Source organism: Hemibagrus wyckioides, linkage group LG07 (assembly GCF_019097595.1).
Source record: "Hemibagrus wyckioides isolate EC202008001 linkage group LG07, SWU_Hwy_1.0, whole genome shotgun sequence".
Classification (NCBI taxonomy): Eukaryota; Metazoa; Chordata; class Actinopteri; order Siluriformes; family Bagridae; genus Hemibagrus; species Hemibagrus wyckioides.
Window position 1 is genome coordinate 3,208,906 of NC_080716.1, and position 23,560 is coordinate 3,232,465.

Below are 23,560 nucleotides of genomic sequence, written 5' to 3' on the forward strand. Positions count from 1 at the left end.
CTCGTTTACTGTCTATGTCATGTATACAGTTCTATCAATAGTCTATGGGATACAGTAATCCCCCTCTATATCGTGGTTCATATATCACGGTCCTGGTATATCGTGGTCCTAGTATATCGCGGATTTTTATTTGGAACATAACTGATTTTTTTTTCGGATTTTCCCAGTATATCACAGTATCCGCAAACCTTATAGTGAATTGTTTTTATGTTGAAATAGGTCATTTATTAATAAAAATATAATTATTAATTACAAAATATAAACATTAATTAAAATGAAGTAAAATGTTAATAATATAAAATACTGTACTTACTCAAGAGAAAAAAGAACCTGTAGCGTTGTTCAGAAAAGCGTGGTGCGGGGATGCTCAAAATCAAAATACAGCACGGCTGGAGGAACGAGTCTGGCCAATCAGAATGCCCCATTCATTTAATCACGGTTGTGATTGGCTGCTGGCTATGCGTGCAGTTGGGGAAAGGGAAGCAGAATTCTCCAGCATCCAAGTTCTTCGCATAACTGTCCCGAGTTTTTCGTTTTGTGCTGTGTACAGTATATTTTTAAGTTTTTTCTGCAAGCCCTATTATGTCACCCAAACGCTCTGCACCTTCTAAGGCTTCTGGCAAGAAACATACATACATACAGTAGTCACTATAAATGTGATATTTCTACACATTTACTCAGAATTCATCCCGCTATATGCTTGCAAATGTCTTCTGTGTGTGTTTAAAGAGTGTGGGAGGGTCATTTACGGCTTAAACAATTAACAAAAAGCATTTGGGGGTGGCATCCGTGTATCGCAGATTTTCGTTTATCGCAGGTGGTTTTGGAATCTAACCCCTGCAATAAACGGGGGATTACTGTATCTAGGGCTCTAACAAACATTCACTGGCTGTGTTCACTGTTTATGGGATGTACATTGCTTTGGTGACTGTAGTAGAGATAGATATGGATCTATTCAGAGTATACGGCATGTACATGGCTCTGTTGACTAACAGACAGTCAATACATCCATGCTTATAACGTGTACAATATAGGGATGTACTGACTGTCTATGGCATGCATTTAGCTTATCTTTTGCATTTACATTTATCAACCTATTGGATGTATTTGAGCCTACCGATGGTCTATAGGATGTGTACAGATCTTTCAGTGGTCTGTAGGAAGTATACAGCTCTTTTGACTGTCTACAGGATGTATACGGTTCTACCCATGCTTTGTAAGGGTAGATTGCTGATTGATTGACGGCTAAATCAGTCTGCTTTCATATCAGTTACATTTGCCTGTATAGATTAGGTTACTAATCAAAATAAATCTGCTATATATGAGTTTTTAGTCAGTAACCAACCTTAGGTAGCTAGTTATCTTTTATAGTTACTCAGAACATTGACTGAACTTGTACTCTCACTCCGCCATTTAATATTTGTTATACGGGAACATGGGATTAAATATTTGATTAGAGAGTTTTATATCATAGCTGTGCGTGAGCTGAATGACTAGGCATTGTGGTATTTTTTTTTTTGTTTCTTCATGGAAGTTGCTTTCAATTATTATTAGGTCGTGAAGGAAATTCGATCGATCGTCAACTGAGAAATCACGGGGAATGAGTAGAAATCAGTAAAGACGACAACATAACATTACAGTTACATGGAATAATGACTTAGAATGCATTCAATTAGTACATTAGCTAAGAGCTGGTGGGTTTAAACAGACTTTGGACAATCACAATCACGCAGCCTGCTCTCAATTCATCAATGGCGTGATCACGTGAAAGGAGCGTGATGAAGTGTGCACGTGTGTGTGTGTGTGTGTGTGTGTGTGTGTGAGGGGCGGAGACGACATGATGTCACTCAGAGGACTCGACCAATCACGGCGTGTGTTTGTCGCGGCTTCTGATTCGGCTGTAAATACGGACTCGGCTGTCCGTCTCATTTCGCTCAGCAGCTGCGGCGCGGCGACTTTGGGGCCGAGATGCTGTGACGTTAATGTCAAATCAACAGAAATGACACGGAATTCAGTACTTTTGCTATTTAATAACGTGCGTTCTGGTACTTCAGCTCTGTTTGCACCCACCCCAAACCAGCATACACACCATCTGATTATAATCCTTATTGTTGCTATTGATCCTTACAGGCGAGCATCTGGGCTGAAATCGTATTGTTTTTGACTTGCATAGCTCGCTGGCTGGAGCAGAAAAAATAGGCTATTTTTTTGGAAGGGGGGGATCATTCACCTGATCACCGAGCTTGCAGTTCAACCCGAGTCAAGGCGAAGAGAAGAGAATGCTAAAGGATGAGTCAGAGGGACACACTGGTTCATCTGTTTGCTGGAGGGTGAGTCGCTGATTATTGATAACTAGCTAGTCAGCTAGCATAATACGTGTTTAGATTGCTCTTTTAATTCCTTCCCGATCACGACACGCCTCGGTACCGAATCCTCCATCCAGGCCTGGGCTAAGAAGCTATTTAGACAGCTAGCTAGTTGTTATAACCTAGCATCATTAGCAACCGCTATTTATATCTATCCCTAACTATATACATACATATATATATATATATATATATATATATATATATATATATATATATATATATATATAAAATCTATTCCACTTATCGTAGCAAGCGTTAGCATTAGTGTCATTCCACTGCCTGCTCAGATATAGTTTTAACGTTACCTGTTGTTTACATTCCTACTATGTAACAGTCCTCTAGAATATAAAAACGCTCAGATTGTGGCCGCGTTCCAAATCCATCATACAAGCCTTAAATCGTCCACTTGTGTGTTATCGGTATAGTACTATGTAGTGCACACTATGTAGTGCAACAGTGTGCGTGTTTGGACGTGACATGTTCAGACGTTTCTAGAATATCAAAACAAGAACGCGTTCGCGGGACTATATAAATAAAATTAAGTATATATATATATATATATATATATATATATATATATATATATATATATATATATATATATATATATATATATATGTGTATATATATATATATATATATATATATATATATATGTATATATATAGCTACGTCTTTCGTTTATGCCAGCCAATCAGATGCAAGATCATTGACAGCGACCCGCCCCTTACCTTCCACATGGCTGTTTTGACCCTAACAACTATGAGCGAGTTAATAATTGCCGCTTTCACATTATTTCCTCTCACAACAAAAGGCATCAAAGCAGCCTGTCATGAATTATTTGCCTATAACAGCACCTTGAAAGTGTTTCATTCCTAACATGAACAAAGCTGAGATCTTTATGACCTTCACAGCACATGCACGGCTTATCAGACGGCTGTCAGGGTTCTCTGAGGACTCGCTGACCCAAAATTCAGTAAACTATTCAATGAAAAAAAAGAAAAACACAAATCGCTTTTAGTTATGTCACTGGCAAGTAAAAGGTTGCCGTTTAGGAAAAATCACGCAGACTCTCTAAAAGGTGTGGTAGATTCCTTGCACAAAGATGCCTGATTTCACTTATCTTATCTAGCAGGCAAGACTGACAAATTAAAGGAAAACTTTCTTAGAAAACCTACAGTCCTGATATACACGACGAACCCAAAAGAAAACAAACCCCTAAACTGTTCTGTATGACAGCAAAGTTTCTGTAATATCTCTCCGTCTGAAAGCTGAGAGAGTTCGACTGTGAGGAAAGGTGACTCGCAGGACCGGTCAAAAATAGAGCGTGTGGTTTAGTTGATATGCGGTAACACAGTGATCGCTGTTGTAGATGATGAAGTTGGGGACATGCTTGGAGAGACAGCAGAAATAGCATCGCGTTAAAAAGTAGCGGATTAAAACACAGCCTAGGGGTTTTCAGGGCAATCCCAGTCCATTGCATGGGGAAGGGGTAGCTCAAGTGGTTAAGGCTCTGGGACATTGACCGGAAGATCGGGGTTCAAGTCCCAGCAAGTTGCCACTGCTGGGCCCTTGAGCAAGGCCCCCAACCTCCCCCTGCTCTAGGGGTGCCACATCATAGCTGATCCTGCGCTCTGACCCCAACCCCCAAGGATGGGATATGCGAAGAAAGAATTTCACTCTGCAGTAATGTATATGTGACAAATAAAGGCTATTTACTTAAAAATGGAGGTTCTTGTGGTACGATTTACTACGATGGAGTAAGGAATTAGATCGGGTCAACCATCTGATCGCACACCGTAATGTAAATATTATTCGACTCCAGTGCTCTACAGTTCCATTCTTTGTCACAGTAAAAGTGTAATGGGTTACACATTGGAAATGATTTTGAGGCGAGCGGTCAAGCTGAAAGCCAAATAAACTTTCATGTATGGCCTCAGCGCATGAAAATCTTCGTTGTTTATCCTCTTATGTAACCAGCAAGCAGATTCGATTCTTTCACACGTGTTTTCCTTCCCTTCCAGCACAGAATGGCAAACGTTTGGAAGTCGTGTGTTTTTCTTTTTAATTACTTGTATGACAAAATATGCACAAATCCATTTCTCTGCAGGAGAAAGTGCAGTCATTTGAGTAAACTAGGAAGTGAAACTCTTGAGCGTTTACACGTTGCACAGACTGTTTCAGCAACTTTGTTTTGCTCCAACACCTCCACCACCACCCCGCCCCCCCTACAACGCGTTTGTGTGTATGCGATCGTGTTTCCACACACAGCCGTCAGCGAGCTAGCGAGCGAGTGAGCGAGCAATCTCCAGCGCTGACATGCAGGAAGAAAGTAGGCCGAAGGTCACAGTCTATGAAAGGCGGAGCAAAAAATAGTATCTCGGAGACAGAGGAGATGTGTATAATAACCACGCAGATTTTTCCACATTAGGTTCAAGATAGAACAGCATGGCATTCATTGTTATGGGGAAAAAAAAAAAAAGAAGACAGCTGTGTGTAAAGCAAAAAAAAAAAAAACCATTACATTAAAACCACATGCCTGATATTATGTATGTCCAGCTTTTTCTCCCCACTTGGTACTAACCAGTGCATACTGGAAACATCTCATAACACCAGTTGTTTTGGAGATGCTCTGACCAGGTTGTCTAACCATTACAATTTAATCCTCTTTACGCTTGCCCATTTGTCCTGCTTTCCAACACATCAGTTATGCCCCACTCCTTGATAGATGCCACTGGAAGAAGATATTGACCTCATATATTAGCCATTTTAATGTTATGGCTGATTAACACACCCCTACAAGCTAAAACTGCAAGCTTATATGAAGTCAAAGTAGTACTGGCAACTAATAGAAACATTTTAGCAAGGAAAAAAAAAAAACTAATGTTAACCTTTACACACAAGTATACACACCCCTTAACTTTGCTAATACTAAAACTTGTAATCCAGCATTCAGTTAAGTCTTTTTGGGTAATATCGTAGCTTGGAACATCTTGCTTTAGCAAATTTATTCCGCTAGTCCTTGCAGAAACGCTCCAGGTCTATCAAATTGTGATGCGCAGCTATCTTCAGGTCATACCATGGGTTGATTTCTCAATCATGGTTGATGCTGGAAGGTGACTTGAGCATTTCTAGGAGTTGATCTCTTGCCTATAGCCTCAGTTCTGGCTGAAGATTAAGCAACTCTGTAGTATGATGCCACCACCATGCTTCACTCTCTGTTGCTTTTTTGTCTGTTTTTGTAAGCTGTATTGTATATTTTTATGTGGAATTGTTCGCAACAAGTTCTTCCTTGAGCTCCCGAAATGACCTACATGAAGTGACCAGTACTTGCAAATATTCCTGCATCCCTGTTAATGTTGTAGATCACTTGGCCGTCTTTTTCCCCCATTGTGATACATAGTATGGCGTTTCCTAGACTTATTAAAAAATAAAATTAATCATAGATTTACTCAAACAAATTCTCATATGATTACTGCAAAAAAACAATTCTCAACTTTGATTGGTTAGATGTTAAATACGTTTCTATAAGAGTAGTTTTCTGTAACAGAGAGAGAGATGGAATGATTTTGTAGAGCTTCCCCATTTTTTAAATCTAAATATAAATGAAACTGTGTCTTTGATTAACAAATTTGAAATGGTTAGTCTGGGAAAATTGCTCTTGGGTTAGTGGAATAAAACATGCTGTCTTGGGAAAGTACTTCACTTCAGGCTAAACATGGATTCTTTTCTGTTCCATCAAAGGTTTTATTTCTATTCCTGTTATGGACACAGAAGTTTGCTTGGGCCCCGTATTCAGTACACAATATTTGCTGTAGTGCTTGTTTTCTCTAACCTTTGTACCTGCACACAACATGCACATGTAGACCATATAATGTATCCTCGCTATGAACTTGATGCACCTGATCCATAACCCATTTCCCGAATGGCGTAATGCCAGGACTGTAACCTGCAACCTGAGAATGTGTGCCATGACCTTTTGTCTATTTATGCAACATGTACATTTGCGTTAGGACATCCAGCAAGAAATCCATCCATCCATTCATATATCCATGTTCTGTATTGTTTATACAACAAAGGGTCGTGGAGGAGCCTGGGGTGTATCCCAGGGGACTTGGGGTGCAAAGCAGGGGACACCCTGGATAGGGTGTCGACCCATTGCAGAGCACAATTGCACACACACGCACACTGTTGACATCCCAGTTAGCTTACAACACATGTCTTTGGGCTGGGGGAGGAATTCTGGAGTACCAGGAGGAATCTCCTGAAGCATGGGGAGAAAATGCAAACTCCATGCAGGTTGGAATCGAACCCCCAACCCTGGAGGTGTAAGGCAAATTTGCTAACCTCCAATCCACCATGCTGTCTTTCCCCCAGCTGGAAAATACTGCAGAATACAGATACCTTTGTATGACTTTAACCTGACGGGCTATTGGGTTGCTATAGTAACAGCAGTATAGCGGTATTGTTTCTGTTAATCTTTAGGAACAGGTTTTTTGACATGGCAATATCTTTAGGACAAATTATTCTTAATTTGACAAACCGGAAGCCTAAAAAACAAGCTCATGTGATATTAAAGGAAAACTGTCAACTTCATGGTTCTAACAGTAAACTACAGCTGTCTTAAAGTCTCGGTGAATCGTACCTTTTATTATAAAAACCTTTGCTCTGTTTTTAATGTCCAGCTGCGGGGGCACAGTTGGCGCCATCTTGACGTGTCCACTGGAGGTCGTAAAGACGAGGCTGCAGTCTTCCTCTGTGACGCTCTACATCTCTGAGGTACAACTGAGCTCCATGAACGGGGCCAGCGTCGCCCGTATGTCTCCTCCCGGACCCCTGCACTGCCTTAAGTAAGTGACGTATCTCAAAGTTATGCCACACTGTCATAGTTAGGGTTATTTCTTTTTCTTGACCAGATAAATTGTATAAAAAATGCAGGATAAAAGTTGTTTGAATATTTGTGTCAGAAGCAAGTGTCATTCTCAGTTGTACTCCATTTCAATTTCATTCCCATGTTGCAGACGTAATACACTGAAATGCAAGCAACATCTAATCACAGAGCTACAGAGGTTGGGGGGGTTATGTGGTGGTCATCAGACGAAGGGCACTTTAAAAAGTATATATTGCATCCTAATTTTTTGCTAACTCTTTCATTTAAGGTATAATGTTTTAATCTAGGTGCTCATATTCCTTTAGTCCATGTTTGGTCAGGATTGTGTTAAGAACAACTGCAGGATCTTTGAACCCATGCTAATTTGAACAAAGTCATTTCGTCCACACAATCCAAGCATATAAACTTTCAGAAAGACTGAAACAAATCACCTGTTTTGGTAATGTGTATAAAAATTGTGGTTCATCAAGATTATGGATTCCCTCCCTTTTAACCCCCTATAAACATCTCTGCTATATTTATGTGCCAGATACATTGTTATGAACCCACACTGCTGACAGGATGTTCTCCATGCCCTTTGTTGCTAAATGTCAGCCATAGCTGTTTCATAACTGCCATCACCAGCATGTGTCCAGCATAATTGGAGGATACTAGCTAGATCTCCTCTATCACTTGACAGCTACTAACTTCAAGACATGGACCAATAAGCTAGCTACGTTTTTATACTTCTTCTCATGCAGCATCACCAGGTGGCGCTCACATCTGCATCCACAATCTCACAGACGTTTGTTAAATTTTACCTTGAGAGAACAAAAATATTAGCATTGCATCATTTCCTTTTCATCAGTACGTTGCAGCCATGCTACCCTGAAATGCATTCACGATCCTAATTCACGAGCTGTTTGAAATTATGCCTGCTTTTCTTCTGAAAATTAGCAACTGGCAAGGTTTATCATCTAGCACGTGTTCCAGTCTGCCCGCATATCCGATTAATTCTAATGCTCTAATACAATAGGGATCAACGGATTTTTGTACGATAGAGCCCAAGAGTTTTTTTTAGTCTTCTGTCTGTGAATAGGATTCAGTTTTTAGCAGAATCTTGATGGATCACATCTTTGCCGACTAAATGTTTTCATTCGCTCTCTTCCTAAGCTTTCTCAAGCTCTTTCCCTGTCTGTCTGTCTGTCTCGCTGGTGGGGAATTTCCGCATTGGCAAACCGACACACCATTTTCAGCCTCTGCGAAGGAATGTAGAAATCCAAACCCATCGTATTACGCCTTAGAAAAAAGAAACACAATAAGAAAAAGTAGGTTGTCCTACTTCGATAATTCCTTACAGATGCATAAGAAGTTTTATCAAGGCTTGTGTATGCTCTTTCAGGAGCGTGTTCCAAGCAGCACCTAGAAACAACCTTCTGAAAGCGTGGCTCATTCATCGCTTATCAGAACGTTAAGTACAGCTGGAAGGAAAGAAACACTCCCTTTGTTTTATACGTCATTACTGGCCAAATGCTGCAAGCATGTACGATGTTCAGATGTTTCTGTTTGAGAAAGTGACGGAGGACATGGAGAATGGAGGAATTATGTTAGGCTACCGCTTTTTTCACCTCACAGGTTTGGGCCTAGTGCAAAAGCCAGAGCTGGTGTGGTTCACCAGCAAACCCCTTTTAGTAACCTTCAAACTGTTGTATTTTCCAAGAATTTATTTTCTCTGTATATCCCAAGATTTTAGGAAGGGATTTGTTATGGGCTTTTGACCAGTAGCCTAGAGCCTTAATCACTGAATTTACCTTTAGCCTTAACCATTCTTTAATACCAAACTTTACAATTGTGGAAGAAATGGACAGATACCAGATCAAGCTAAAGGAAAGCTAAGTATCCACTGAGCAGAAAATCATCTCAGAACAGGTCCTGGTGGCAGATAGAGCAGAAGATCTCAACTTTTTCTACTCCTGTTAGCCAAGACCAGGAATTTGAAGCTACCGTAGCAATGGTGTTTCCTCAAAACCGGACAGTTGATTTGACAAGATTTAAAAATTATTACATATCAAGTACATATGAACCTGGGCTTGACTGACATGACTGAAAATAACCGAGACTGTGTTTAGCCAAGATGGCTGGCCGATTTGGTTGAAGACGTTGGTTGGTATGGATAATGGTGCCTCAGTGATGACTCCTGACTCCTTTTTTTCCCTTCCTTAGGTTGATTTTAGAAAGAGAAGGTCCTCGTTCTCTCTTTCGTGGCCTCGGTCCTAACCTGGTGGGAGTGGCTCCGTCCAGGTACGCCATTTTTCTGGTCATATCTATGCTGCTTTTCCTTTAATGCCTGATTATACAAATGCTTATAAAATCCGTTATTAGGCTCTGGGGTTCCAGCCAGTAGCATCTGAATAGTGTCACATGTAAGCATGCCAGGATGCTAACACTCAGCATGTCAGTATGCTGAACTTCTTTCTTTCTTTAGGGTTGTTATCCCCTCATTTATTTGGATCATGCTGTGACTTGTTTCTTTCTTAACTTCAAAGACACATGGTATATTTAAGAACTTGTACATGAAAAGGTCCTTCACAAGCCACTCAGCCTTTTTTTGTCCTTTAATCTAAGCTTGACATGTTAGGAAAAAAAAGTCTTCTTTTTAGAGGATAAAAAAAAGAAAACTACATCTCAAAAGCGGCCAAACTGTGATATTGACTCAATTCCCTGATTCCGGCCACTGGGAAACAACTTCCAGTGATAATGATGTCCTGTTCCTCAAAGCTACTGTTGCAATGTTTATCAGTGTTGAGGGGGAAAAACATCTTGGAAGCAAAAAAAAATTTGAGTAACTTTGCTATTTGTGACAACGATACTGACCAACATAACATATGTTCAGTTCTGCATCATTCATTACATTACCACTGTTTTCTAAATTCATTTGAGGCCATATTACAGACGTTTTGACCAAAGGTCCGTCCCAAATCACATGCTACACACAATTCTATTCCAACAAGATGGATAAAAGTTCATCCTACGTGTTTTTGTTTTATTAATCGTCTTTTGGGAGCTTGAACTTTTCCTGACTTACAGAAAATTCAAAACTAACATTATTACCCCGAGTCGATTCATCAGTTTGTGTTTAGTCTAATTGAGGTTCTACTCTAGAGACTGAAATGAAATCTTTATTTGTTTATTGTAGACAATTTGGAGAGTCCACATTCTCAGAGCGCCATTTTGTATTTGCTTAGCAACAAAAAATTATTCATGTGCCTTTTGGTTTGTTGCTTTTCCTCACCGTAGGGGATATTTTCCTGTCCTACATATGTTTCTCGTTTTGCACCAAAAAGTACTAAAGAGAAGGCAAGAAGCCTTGAAATCGCTAATGTTCAGTGCCTCATCACTTATTTATCCTCACTCGCACATTTACCATTAGGCTGTGCCAGTAGACTTATTATAAACCTTGATATATGATACAGTGCATGTTGTTAAATGTTTTATCAAGGATGTCGTCATGGTGTAAAGAGATACCAGAATCTCTTTATTAATAAAGAGATGAATAATAATTAAATGCAAAGTCCCCTGATGGTCCAGCGGCAGGATCCTGCACTCTTATCACCGTGGCCCAGGTTCTATTCCCAGGCAGGGAACTAACCCAGCCACTGAGGGGTCAATTCTCAGTGCCGGTCCCAAGCCCGGATGAAATGGGAGGGTTGCATCAGGAAGGGCATTCAGCATAAAACCTGTGCCAAATCAAATATACAGACCAGATGATCCGCAGTGGTGATCTGCCCTAAAGAACAACGAATGCATACAAATCAAAGCTGCAAGAAATCACTGGAGGATATTTGATCACTGAAAGGGTGGACAAATCAGTCTCTCCAGGATCCAGGGCAAAACCAGATGTGTCTTTGGGAAGTGGTAGCTTAGTGGTTAAGACTAAGACCACTGATTGGAAGGTTGTGAGTTCAAATCCCAGGTCCAACAAGTACTATGCTCTGGGCCCTTTAGCACGGCCCTTAACCCTCATTTGCTCAGTTGTATAAAATGAGATAAAAATAAAAGTCAGTCTGCTTACTGATGTAACCAAAACAAAATTGTTAGAAGTCGGTGCAATGTAGCTTGTACTTGTTCAAAATGTTAACCTTTCTTGTCAAGATTGCAACCTTGATCATCGCTTACTCTTTTCTTAGTCTAAACTAATGCACTTAAGTAGCTAGTTAGTTTGCTGTGCATTATTACATAAAGTTGATGAACTTGATTTGTTCAGTTACTGAAGAACAGATGCAAGGGCTATCATGAAAAACACAACAGCAAAGGGAAAAAAACACATTAAAACCATCTGACTAATATTGTGTAGGTCCCTCTTGTGCCACAAAATTAGAAAAAAAAACGGCTTTGATGCCTCAAACTATGGACTCCAACAAGATCTCTGAAGGTGTGTTGTGGTATCTGGCATCAAGACGTTAGTAGCAGATCCTTTAAGTCCTGTAACTTGCGAGGTGGTGCATTGGACTTGTTTGTTCAACACATCTCACAGATGGTTGATCGGATTGATATCAGGGGAATTTGGAGGCAAAGTTACTCTTTGCAAAAATTATTCAGGGACGGTTTGAGAAACATGACAGTGTGGCAGGGTGCATTATCCTGCTGAAGAGGCCACAGCTATTAGGGAATACCATTGCCATAAAAGGGTGTGCCATGTAGGTAGGTGGTACGTAATAACTGCATGAATGCCAGGACCTAAGTTACCAAGCGGAATGTTGCCCAGGGCATCACACTGACTCTGTCGGCTTGCCCTTTACCCAAAGTGCATTCTGGTGCCATCTCTTCCGCAGGTAAGCAATGTCTCGCCCAGCCATCTGCTTGATTCATCATTCCAGGCCATCTTCTTCCATTGCTCCATGGTCCAGTTCTGATGCTCACATGCTCATTGTAGTCACTTTCGGTGGTGGACAGGGGTCAGCATGAGCACCCTGACCTGTCTGTGGATGTGGTTCTGACACCTTTGTATCATAGCCAGCATGAAGTTTTTTTAGCATTTTGTGCTACAATAGCTCTACAGTAGGATCGGATCAGACAGCCTAACCTCTGCTCACCACAAAAATCAGTAAGTCTTGGGTGCCCATGACCCTGTCACCTCTTAGACCACCTATGGTAGGTAACCAATCCAAAGTGGAAACACCCCACCAGAGATGCTCAGATCCACTAGTCCAGCCACAATCTGGCCCTTGTCAAAGTCGTTACGTTTGCCCATTTTTCACATCAACTTCGAGAACTGACTGTTCACTTGCTTCCTAGTATATCCGACCCCTTGTCGGGTACCACTGTAACGAGGTGATTCACTTCACCTGTCAGAGGCTTAGATATTGTGGCTAATCAGGATACACTGATTGATTTTCCAAAATCCTTCTCCTACAGAGCGATCTATTTTGCGGCCTACTCAACGGCCAAAGAGAAGCTAAATGGCGTACTTGAGCCCGACTCAACGCAGGTGCACATGGTCTCTGCCGGTCTCGCAGGTAAGAGTCACACTTGTGTTCCTAGTTCTTACTTGCATTTCTTTTTCTTTTTTAGATACTAAATAATTGCACTGCTTGTTTGGTTTTGTGAGTAATATTTTGAACTAAAATGGTACTGACCTCTTACTAGTCACCTTGTGTCCTTGGTTATAACCAGTGTGTGAAAAAAACGGACAACTTTTTAAAGTGTAGAATAGTAGCATAAATAATATAGATGTAGAGATCAGCTAGTATCTATTCTTTTGGTGTTTCAGTGAACAGGGAATGGTTAGTTTATGGAATATGGCCCATATTTTGAGATTTTTCTTAACAAATTTGTTAGCATTTAGAACGAAAGCACAATTAATGACTTTCAGGATCAACACTTTTTATTTAAAATGTCAGCTTTATCTTGCACAGCTTGTGAAGCCAAATATTTCTTTTTGTTACTGACTGGTCAACTAGAAGAATCAACACTACCTACATGAAATCTTATGATAATATTTATGTTTGTGGGGTGGAAGAACTTGATTAGCTACTATTTATTTGGGAAGCTTATATGCACCATATAGCTTTTGCTAATGAACAAACAAACAACCAAAATTGTTTAAATATGAAGCAGCATGAAGTGTAGCACCGTACTAGCATTCATTCACTTAATTTCTCGGAAATATTTACTTTGACGCAGTCTGCTGCTACATACGAGCCACTTAATGTTAATAAACTGTGTGGCCAAAATAAAATAAATAAATCAATGTGCAAACTAATCAGGTCCTCAAAGTTTAGGTTGTGCTTTCCTTTCCTACTTTTTTCCCCCTTTTTTTTTTTTTTCTTCTACCTTTTGAGGGCTGGAGGACAAAAATCATTACATACCAGTGTGCTACTAAACAGTCTGGCTTCACACGCTGTCTGTGCTGTGTGTAGTAGCGGCCGCTAGCAGGGCGCTACGCTAACATGTAGGTTGCCATGCGCGGTGGGCAGCGGTCCTCGCGGGCGATGCGGGCGGAATCGGGACGCCTCAGGTAGTCACTCCTCATCTCACTGGTATGATCATGATTCTCCTAATGATGATGATGATGATGATAGTTATGTCATTGATGTAGCCACTCTAGCTAGCTTGTAGCTGTGTTTTTCTTTTCTCTCTCTTTTTTTTTTTTTAATCACTTTGTGATTGTACAATCTTAATGAGCCTGTAAGCCATGGTATAAGTTAAATGGAGTGGGAGGGGGAAGCTTTATATTATTTCTTGAATATAATCAGCAAATGCTAACCTTGTCATTATACTTTCTCGGAATGATCTAAGTATTTGTACTTGGTAGGTAACTTGTAGATTTCTAGTATGTGTGACTTTTTATGTATCAAAATAGAATTCGCTTGCTAACCTTTTCGATAAAAACCTCAGCTAAGCTTTGTAAACAGAGTACTGTTGAAAAGCAGGCAGAGGTTCTGAGCACTAGTTAGCAAGTTACATATCATTACCTAGCTTAACTTAACCAACCATACCAAGTCACAATGAAAAGCAACTTGCTATAGACCTCTCCAGCACAACTTTATCCTCTCTTTCAAAAACTACTCTCCTGTAGTTCACGCCACTGGTTACAAAGCACTGATACTGGAGACTCCTTCCAAAAATGCTAAGTAAAGCACCAAGCTATAAAACGGCTAAACAGATCGTGATCGATACAAGCTCCTTACAGAATCTACTCAACACAAATGAAAGTGTGATATAACTTTGTTTATGGACAAACTCCCTGACTGTAAGGTTTATCTTGGTGTTGTGGGTTTCAGGCATCTTAAGGTCGTGGAAACAAAGCTGGACTCCGATCAGATAACCAGGCGCACTCTCTCCGAGTGTGTGTAAACCTATCCCATGTATCCAGAGGAAATGTAGGTCATTGTGTTTCTGTGGGAATACAAAGTATGATACCTTATACCTTACGTTGCACGGTGTGTCCAACATACAATACCCTTTACTATAGAAACAATAATGTTAAAGAAAACATAACACCTCTTGACCAGTCAGAATCGAGAATTCAATTCAGTATCATGCTGTATAACAAACATTATTCTTCTGAATTATAATAATATACTTGGCTGAATTTAACATACATTCATATTCATTTAAAGAGTTCTTGCATTAGAAAATAAACTGATTAACACTAGCTAACATGTTACACACGCTGAGCCTGACAGCTAAATTTAACTGCTGAAACCAAGTTCTGCCAAGCCATGACTCAGAGGCATAACAGTAAAGAAAATACAAATGGCTAAAGTGACAGACCCTTATTTAAATATAGGTTATTGCTCAGTTGGAAACTCCGTTCTGTCTGGACTATTAATATAGTGCAAATTATTGAAGAAAATATTGGATTTTATTATACACTACCAAGTATAATTTTTTCAGACTTCCAGGTCAGAAGGATGTAGATAGCTCTGAAAATGGGATTCAAATATAATTGGTTAAAGTGATCCACAGCCTACAGGCAATAACGAAGCAGAACTGTAAGGTTAAGGAGTAGGTGGTGAGATACCTGGCTTCATACACTCAATTTTACCAGTAAATAATAAAGATAAGACTTGGGAAGTTGAGAAATTTCTGTAAATAAGTAAGGAAAATGGCTAACCAGGGACCCTATAGTATTAACTATAGAATACACTCCACAGACCCCCTCAGTATGAATTTATATCAACAAAATTTTGAGCTGGGGTATCCACTGCATCCAGGAAAGATCTGGTGCGGGTTTTCATTCCAACGAAGCTATAAAGTCTTTATTGATCTGAGTTTATTGAAAGCCAAGATCAACTAATTAAAAAGGTGGAATCAGGTGTAGCTTCTGCTTGGTTGGAACCTGCACCCACATCAGCCCTTTTTATATAAGACTGGACACCTTTCTATTAGAGCTTTCTATTCCTGGGATTCCACCAGTACATTAGGTCTGGTTGTATTTTTGGTGCTTGGAATCCTAAATGTAATATCTTTGATAATGGGTTTGATTTCCACATCCAAATTATGGACCCCCTGACCCCACTTTGAGAACCACTAGTATAAGACATGTTTTGCTGTTTCCCTAAGAACCGAAGCTTACTCTTTTTTTTTTTTTTTTTTTTTTTTTTTTTTAAACTTTGTTTAGGGGCAACTCCATATCAGCTGATGACCAAAAAGAACTAGTTTCTAAGTTTCTACCACTAGTTTCTGCCAAAAAGAACTAGATTCTAAGCATGAAGGAGGAGTCTCTGTAGTGCAGCCAAATATTCACCCCCACCCCTTTCTTTGAACAAACTAGACTGGACTTGTAGGTCAGAAATCTACGTAAAATAGATCCTAATAAAGAATTTGGGACAGGCAAATCCTGTCTGAAACAAATCTAGGACAAAGTTCTGGGAAATAACCTGTGCACCATTAAATAACCTGGTAAATATATTGGTTACAAAGATAATTCCTTTGTATATTAATCCTACAAACGTTCTACCAATGAGTCTTGAGACAGTCTATCTTGGAATTCCTCCACCATCAAAGAGGATGTCCACCAAAATCGGTGACCAGGATTAACGGTTATGATGCTACCACCACCATGCTTCACTTTGGGGATGGTGTTCTCAGGCTGATAAGCAGCAACACCAATTTTACTAATCTACAATGCAGGCAAGCTGCATTCACATCTTTTCCCATTGGGCTATTTTGTGTGGGTTCTTGATCTACAAAACCTGGGTGAGTTTTAGGCCATGTTGAAATGTTAACACTGCAAGCAGGAAACACAAATATTTTAATAATAAAGAAGTATTTGATATATATATATATGAGTATTCATTTTTTTCCCCAAAGTGGTTGACAAGGTTAGCATTTGCACCTTCTTACTGACTTGTACTGCTTCACCTCCTTTTATTTTTGTTTTTGTAGTCTTTGTCCTCTGATTTAACTTTATGACCCACGTAAGGTTAATCTGTTGTAATAAAGATAATGGTGATTGTTTTGAAACCAGCAGCACCCATTTGACTTCTTGTGCCATTCCAGACAAAAAAAACAACACTGGTTTAATGATGTCCTTTAAAACTCAAGAGACAACCTGCCTCTCTCTCTCTCTCTCTCTCTCTCTCTCTCTCTCTCTCTCTCTCTCTCTGTCTCACTCTATCTCTCTACCTCACTCTTCTTGAGTATTCTTTTTACTTTCTCTCTATGTACTTGTAAGATGGAAAGAAAAGCAGATGTTTGGGGTATATAGGGTGGGATGATCAGTCTAGAAGGTCATGTGAGGGCGGGGCTTTTGGGATATATGGGTGGGGTTTGATTGAAGTGCTCCGCCCCCTGCTGCTGCTGCTTGTGACTGTGGTACAGAAAAGCCTGTGTCTATTTTAGGCCTGTACTCTGTGAGCCAGCCTGCTCCAACCTCCCCCCCCATATCTGCAGGCTCCGTCCTGCAGCTGTGAGGAGGAGCTTTGCCCCTCCCCGTGTGAGTACTCGCCAGAGACACACAATCTCTCTATCTCTCTATCATCCTCCTTCACCCACTTGCTCTAGGTCTCTTATCCTATCTAGAGCCCCTCTACCCCCTACTCAAGGTCACTAGACCTCTTTTTTGGTTCGACTGATGTAAGAATGTTTATTTAAGTACTGCAGAGCAGTGCCTCATCTGTCATTGTTTTATCCTCTTTTGTTTAGTATTATTCTGGATTTATTAGACCAATATTTATTCCAGACAAACCCCGGTTACGTTAATGCTTTACGGCAATGGCATCCAGAAAGTTGCACGTCGAGCCGACCTATTCGCAGAATTTTTTGCACAGACATTGCAGTGACGATTTTATTTTTTTATTACTAATCTCTTGCACTTGCATCACAAGGCATGTTTTTGTTTTGTTTCCAAAAATGCCATTGTGGAAAGCCTACTTGTGGTAAAATAATCAGTTTAAAAGTTGTGGCACTTACGACTCTGCGCCCTTCCGGCATGCCATATGGATAGTGATATAACTGCGTAATTATGTTGAAGAGTGCCCTCTCAAGTTCAGTTTAATTCGTCCTATAATTTTATTGTGCTCTCTAAACCCAGTTAAAAGTGATTTTTGTTGAATTATAATTTTTATGCTTTATCTGTTGTTTTAGCTAAAAGGTTACTACTCTAAGATGTGTTTGTGGCTTCAGTCATTGAGATTAGATTTTCTGGCATAAGATATTTGATGCTGTTAATGATACCACAGCATTTCAGAGTATTTTTTTTAAACAATAAACCTTAATTTATATCTACTCTTAATAGCCCCAATTTCAAATGCTCGATAAGGAAAATGCCAGAACAGCAGGCTATAAAAACCGGCTATAAAACATCTTAGAGAAGTCCACAGTATTTCTTTGAACGGAAGTTTTTTTGTTTTTGTTTTTTTTAATATATATATATATATATATAAAGGACAGTAGGCCTGCTTCAATTAGCCTTGCCTATTTTGAGCACCACTGTCATTTCTATGGCTGACCCTACCCTCCTTTTTCCCCAGGGTTCACAGCGATCACAGCCACCAATCCTATCTGGCTCATAAAGACTCGCCTACAGTTGGATGCCAGGTAAGCACTTTTGTATGATAAATTCTTACATTTGGGATTGTTTCATAATCCATAAAACCCTAAGCCATACCACAGAGTATTGTAGTCATGCTGAACTGAAACATAACACAGTGTGTTTTTACATTCATATTTTTCAAACCAAAGAGACAGATGGATGGTGCTGACCTGCTCATGAAGAAGAAGAAGCCTTTATTATTGCCACATATACATTACAGCACAGTGAAATTCTTTCTTCGCATATCCCAACTTTGGAGGTTGGGGTCAGAGCACAGGGTCAGCCATGATCCCCTGGAGCAGAGGGGGTTGGGGGCATTGGTCAGGAGCCCAGCAGTGGCAGCGTGGCAGTGCTGGGGCTTGAACCCTGATCAACAACCCAGAGCCTTAACCACTTGAGCTTCCACTACCCCCGATCAACTACCTAGAGCCTTACCCACTTGAGCTACCACTACCCCTGATCAGCCACTTCAGCTACCACTACCCTAGGTCAGTTAGGTGGATAAAATATGATTAAGCACACTCAGGGTCTGGGCTTGAGGTTTCTGTCTAGTTTCCAGGGCAGTTCTGGGTTGTTGGTCTGATAGTCGGGGTTCAATTGCCAGCACTATCAAGCTGTCACTGTTGGACCCTTAACCCTCTCTAGTCCAGGGATGCTGTGTCATGGCAGACCGTGGAAATTGAAAAGAAAATCATATACAACAAATAAATAAAGTCTTCATCTAAAATCTACTGAGAAGGTGATGACAAAAGAGGGGGAAAAACAAGGATTTGTGCAGTTTTAGTTCATTCTTGTCAAGCGATTGTCAAGTTTCAGCTTGTTCAGGCTGGCTTCTTCTGTTCAGGAGGTAAATTGAGGGTTGTTTTTAGAGACATACATTCATATAGCAGAGACACCAAATGTGCAATGGCACTCTTGGTCTTTGGATTTGAGCCATTTGGATTGAAAAAGCAACCATGTGCTTGAAAAAATATAAGTCAATTGAAAAAACAAAATATATATATAACACAGTGTATATATATATATATATATATATAAATATTAGGGCTGGGGAAATTAACGCATTATTATCGCGTTAACCCATTAATTCATTAACGCCAACAAATATTTTATCGTGCGTTAACGCAGTTTTTATTATTTTGTAAATAATTTAAAAAGTCTGCTGCTCACTGGTGCTGAATAGACACACAAACAAACCACAGGTGATGGGAGGGGTGGGATCTCGTTTCGTGTTGGCTTGGGATAAAGGTGATGACGTGTGTCAACCAATGAGAGCACTGACAGGAATTGGAAAAGAAGTGGAAGCGGCGGATAAACAAACATGCAGGCATATAGAGAGAGAGAGCACGCGTGACAATCATGCGATTAATCGCGATTAAATATTTTAATTGATTGACAGCTATATATATATATATATATATATATATATATATATATATATATAGGGGAAAAAGCTACTGTAATGTTTATCATAAGATTCTTTTAGCAATTCAATTATGGCATTAACAAAAGAAACTAGCACAGGAAATTTAAGGCAGCTGTTAGACCCTTATAATGAATTTGAGACAACAAAATCACAAGTCCTGTCTCGGACAAATCCGGGACAAAGTTCTGGGACGCCAACTGTGTCAATGGTGATACCTCAACCTCAAAGTCTGGAAAAAGTCTGTTTCCAATTTTTATGCCTGAAATATCCTTAACAAATTCTTCAAACAGGATAGAAGCTAAATCCTACAAACATTTGACTGTCTATTTTCAATCAAATTTTCAATCAATTTTTTCCCTCACCCAGGAACCGTGGAGAGCGGCGCATGAGTGCATTTGAGTGCATGAGGCGCGTGTATAAAGCCGACGGGCTTCGCGGCTTTTACCGCGGCATGTCGGCCTCCTATGCGGGCATCTCTGAGACTGTCATTCACTTTGTCATCTATGAGAGCATCAAACGTAAGCTCCTCGAGTCAAAGGCAAGTGCCAACATGGATGACGAAGACGAATCGGTGAAGGACGCCTCCGACTTCGTCGGCATGATGCTGGCCGCTGCCACCTCCAAAACCTGCGCCACGTCCATTGCGTATCCGCACGGTAGGTGTTTGTTTTCTTCAGCTTAGAGTGGCAAAACATCCACAGATATAGTTCTTGTATATTTAATATATAGATGAGACATTCAGTATAGGTATACTACATGTTATCCATTAAAAGAATGTCCAACTGAAATTGTTTTTTTTTTTTTTTTTAAACCCCAGAGGTGATCCGTACCCGGTTGCGAGAGGAGGGCAGCAAGTACCGCTCATTCTTCCAGACTCTGAGCATGGTGGTCAGAGAGGAAGGATACAGAGCGCTGTATCGAGGCCTCACCACCCACCTCGTCCGCCAGATCCCCAACACGGCCATCATGATGTGCACCTACGAGCTGGTCGTCTACCTGCTCAACGGCTAAAACCGGGGAGGAAGAGAAGGGGAGGAGGAGGTCAAGAGAAAGATGAGAGCGATGGAGAACGAGAGAAATTTGTCCCTTTATGAGACCAAAGGTAGCAGAACGAGACAGAGAGAGTTAAGACAAGGAGCTTTATGGGCCAGGCCTCTAGGAGGTGCTGTTGGCACATGGCAGGAATTAGTGCTGGTTTTGAAGCAACAAAAAAAATGAAAGCTTGCCTCAAACCAAGCCAAAAGAGAGATGAGAGAAGGAAGGAAAGGAAGGAACGTTGGCCTGTTTCTCTTCTGAATCTGTAATGTGAAGCAGTCTTTAGAGGACTGTCAGGAGGGCAATGCTTGAAAAAACAAAATAAGTCAATTGAATTCATTCACAATGAGAGTTTATTTGGTTGTTTTTTTTGTTTTTTTGGTCATTTCTTTCTGAAATTCTGAATGCTTCTTTAGGAAGCTTTGATTATTTATCATTCATTTTATTTCTTAAATCAGTGTTTACTTCCTGGCAGCCTGTGACAAAACCAATTGCAGGTTTTTTGCCAGCGATATTGGTCAAACAAACAAACAAACAAACCAAAAAAATCATCATTTTCAAACATTTCCCTCTAGAGGTCAGGGTTTCCACACTGATGACGGCTCCCCACGCACACGTGACCACTTGGCGTTTCATTAACGTGCCGACGCCAAGCGATCAGATCTGTGATCCTTTCGCGTACTTCAAACTGAAGTGTTGTCTGTTCTGTTTGGATTTTTTTAAACATCCTTTTTGTCTGAGTGTTTATATTGACCTGTCGTGTAAAAAAAACAAAACAAAAAAAAAAAAAAACCCGCATGACGGGCCATAGAGGAGACACTGACCGGGACTGGAAAAAGGCGCTACTTGAATTAAAAAAAAAAAAAAAACCTTTCAGTGTTTTAATCTAGGAACACACAACAGCAAGGAATTATCTATTGTCCCATTTGCTGGCTCTTTCCTGTGGTACCAACAAATCACCAGAAAAATTCGTTCCGCTTCCGCACCCAGACAGTGGCTTTTCTGACCGTATATACATATATATGCACTTTGTAGCGTTTCCAAGCTACACAATCCTTATGTTTTCTGTGTTGGACAGTTTACTATAGTACTATAAGACATAGTATTTACTGTATAAGCAAGACAGTGTTTTGCACCACAGTTCCTTTTTGGAGGCTGTTGTACAGATCAGTCTAGTAAACTTCTAGTGAAGGACATCCCTGTGTTTCGTGTATATAGTATGTATAAAAAGTATGTATGCACATTTAGATATTCAGTGTTCCTATGATTATGCAGTAACATGAATGAATGAATGAATGTTTTGGGTTCGTTAAGGCTGCATCAATATCGATAATTGATTCCGATACGATTCTTATTTCCTCCTAAAAAAAAAAAAAAGGTCAAATCCCGATATATATATATGTATCTGATCACGTCGCGACACTAATGACCAAAATGATGCATTTCCGAATAAATTATTTCCGTCAAAGCTAAGCAGCAAATATCGAGAGGAGTGAACACTTCCTTTCTGCTCGCTTGTTCCTTGCAAAAAAAAAAAAGAAACTTGAAGAAAACTTTTTTTTTATTATTATTTAAAAATAAATGCAATCGATGCATCGCTAATTGTTACATAATAACAATATTAAATATTGTTACAAATATTCATTTCCCCTCCCTTTTTTTTTTTTCTCATCGAGTCTCGTTCTCAAGTCGCATCTGTAAAACAATTCGACGTTTTGCTTCCGTTTCATCGACGGCTCGGTGTTTTAATCTTAAAAAACACTTTATTTCAAACCACAATTTCATTATTTAAAGCAGTTTTCTTATCATGGAAAACTTCTGAATAATCACCAGTCTTGTAGATGGTTCTAGATTAAAAAAACAATAATAATAATTTAATAAAAATTTAAATAAAAAAAAAAAGTATTAATAAATCCCGTGACTTGATAAAACAACACATTTCCCAGCATCCTTTGCTGCTAAACAGGCTTTGGTGTATTATATCATAGGATTTTATTTAATCCTGATTGGCACAGAAACGTAGTGCATGTTTTAATTGACATTTTTAATAAAACAAAATTTAAATCTAACAATTTAAAAGTACACCATGATTAATGAGAATTAATACTTAATTAATAGCCATGTACTGTAATATAAAGTAACTAATCATTAAATAAAGTGTCATAGAAATGATCCGTTTTGAATGCAAATTGTTGGCCTTCCGAACAAACTTGAAATCGTAGACACACACACAAAAATATTTGAACAGATTCAGAAGATTTACATTTTGCAGCATAATTCAGATGTTACTTCATGTAGTTTTGTTTGTTTGTTTGTTTGTTTGTTTGTTCTTTTTCACACTGGGTCAACACTAACAAATGAATTGGTCACATATCAGCTTTTGATGTTTTAGTGGGTTTTTGTGTGTGTGTGAGAAAAAAATGTGACCTTTTGCTGGTTATGTAATATCATACCTCCTTTTTTTGTACAAAAACAAGTAAATAAAAAGCACATAAATGAATAGTGTGGTGTTAAGTGTTTACTTCAGGATGAAAGAGTTACTTGATTTTACTGAAAGATGAAAGCTATGCATTTTTTAGGTTATAATTTCAATTTAGCTTAATTAAAAAAAAAAAAAGTACTGGAAGAATAAACAGCATAAATAAATAAATAACACATCAAGGAAGGTGTGTATGTTGATTTGTTTACCTAAAAAATTTTCATTGCCACATCAATTTTCCAAAGATTTCAAAAAAGAAATATACTTTTTATCCCTTAATAGTTACATTCAGTGAAGTGGAACACCATCACTGGAGACTCCTTCCGTGTCCTGTGAATGA

The 23,560-nt window shown here is 39.5% G+C and overlaps 1 protein-coding gene across 4 annotated transcripts; it reads left to right on the forward strand.

The window, feature by feature from the left end:
- Window positions 1-1,887: 1,887 nt before the first annotated feature.
- On the forward strand, window positions 1,888-23,241 carry slc25a36a (solute carrier family 25 member 36a). 4 transcript variants are annotated; one of them, XM_058394360.1, is made up of 8 exons: window positions 1,888-2,035; window positions 2,131-2,330; window positions 7,055-7,219; window positions 9,463-9,540; window positions 12,655-12,755; window positions 18,219-18,285; window positions 20,073-20,362; window positions 20,524-23,241. In XM_058394360.1, the coding sequence occupies exons 2-8, from the start codon at window positions 2,290-2,292 to the stop codon at window positions 20,715-20,717; spliced, it is 936 nt and encodes a 311-aa protein (XP_058250343.1). In that variant the 5' UTR covers window positions 1,888-2,035; window positions 2,131-2,289; the 3' UTR covers window positions 20,718-23,241. The 4 variants fall into 4 exon arrangements, with proteins under 4 accessions (XP_058250343.1, XP_058250344.1, XP_058250345.1 ...); XM_058394361.1 differs by having other exon boundaries at window positions 1,893-2,035; window positions 2,174-2,330; XM_058394359.1 differs by having other exon boundaries at window positions 1,918-2,330.
- Window positions 23,242-23,560: the final 319 nt, after the last annotated feature.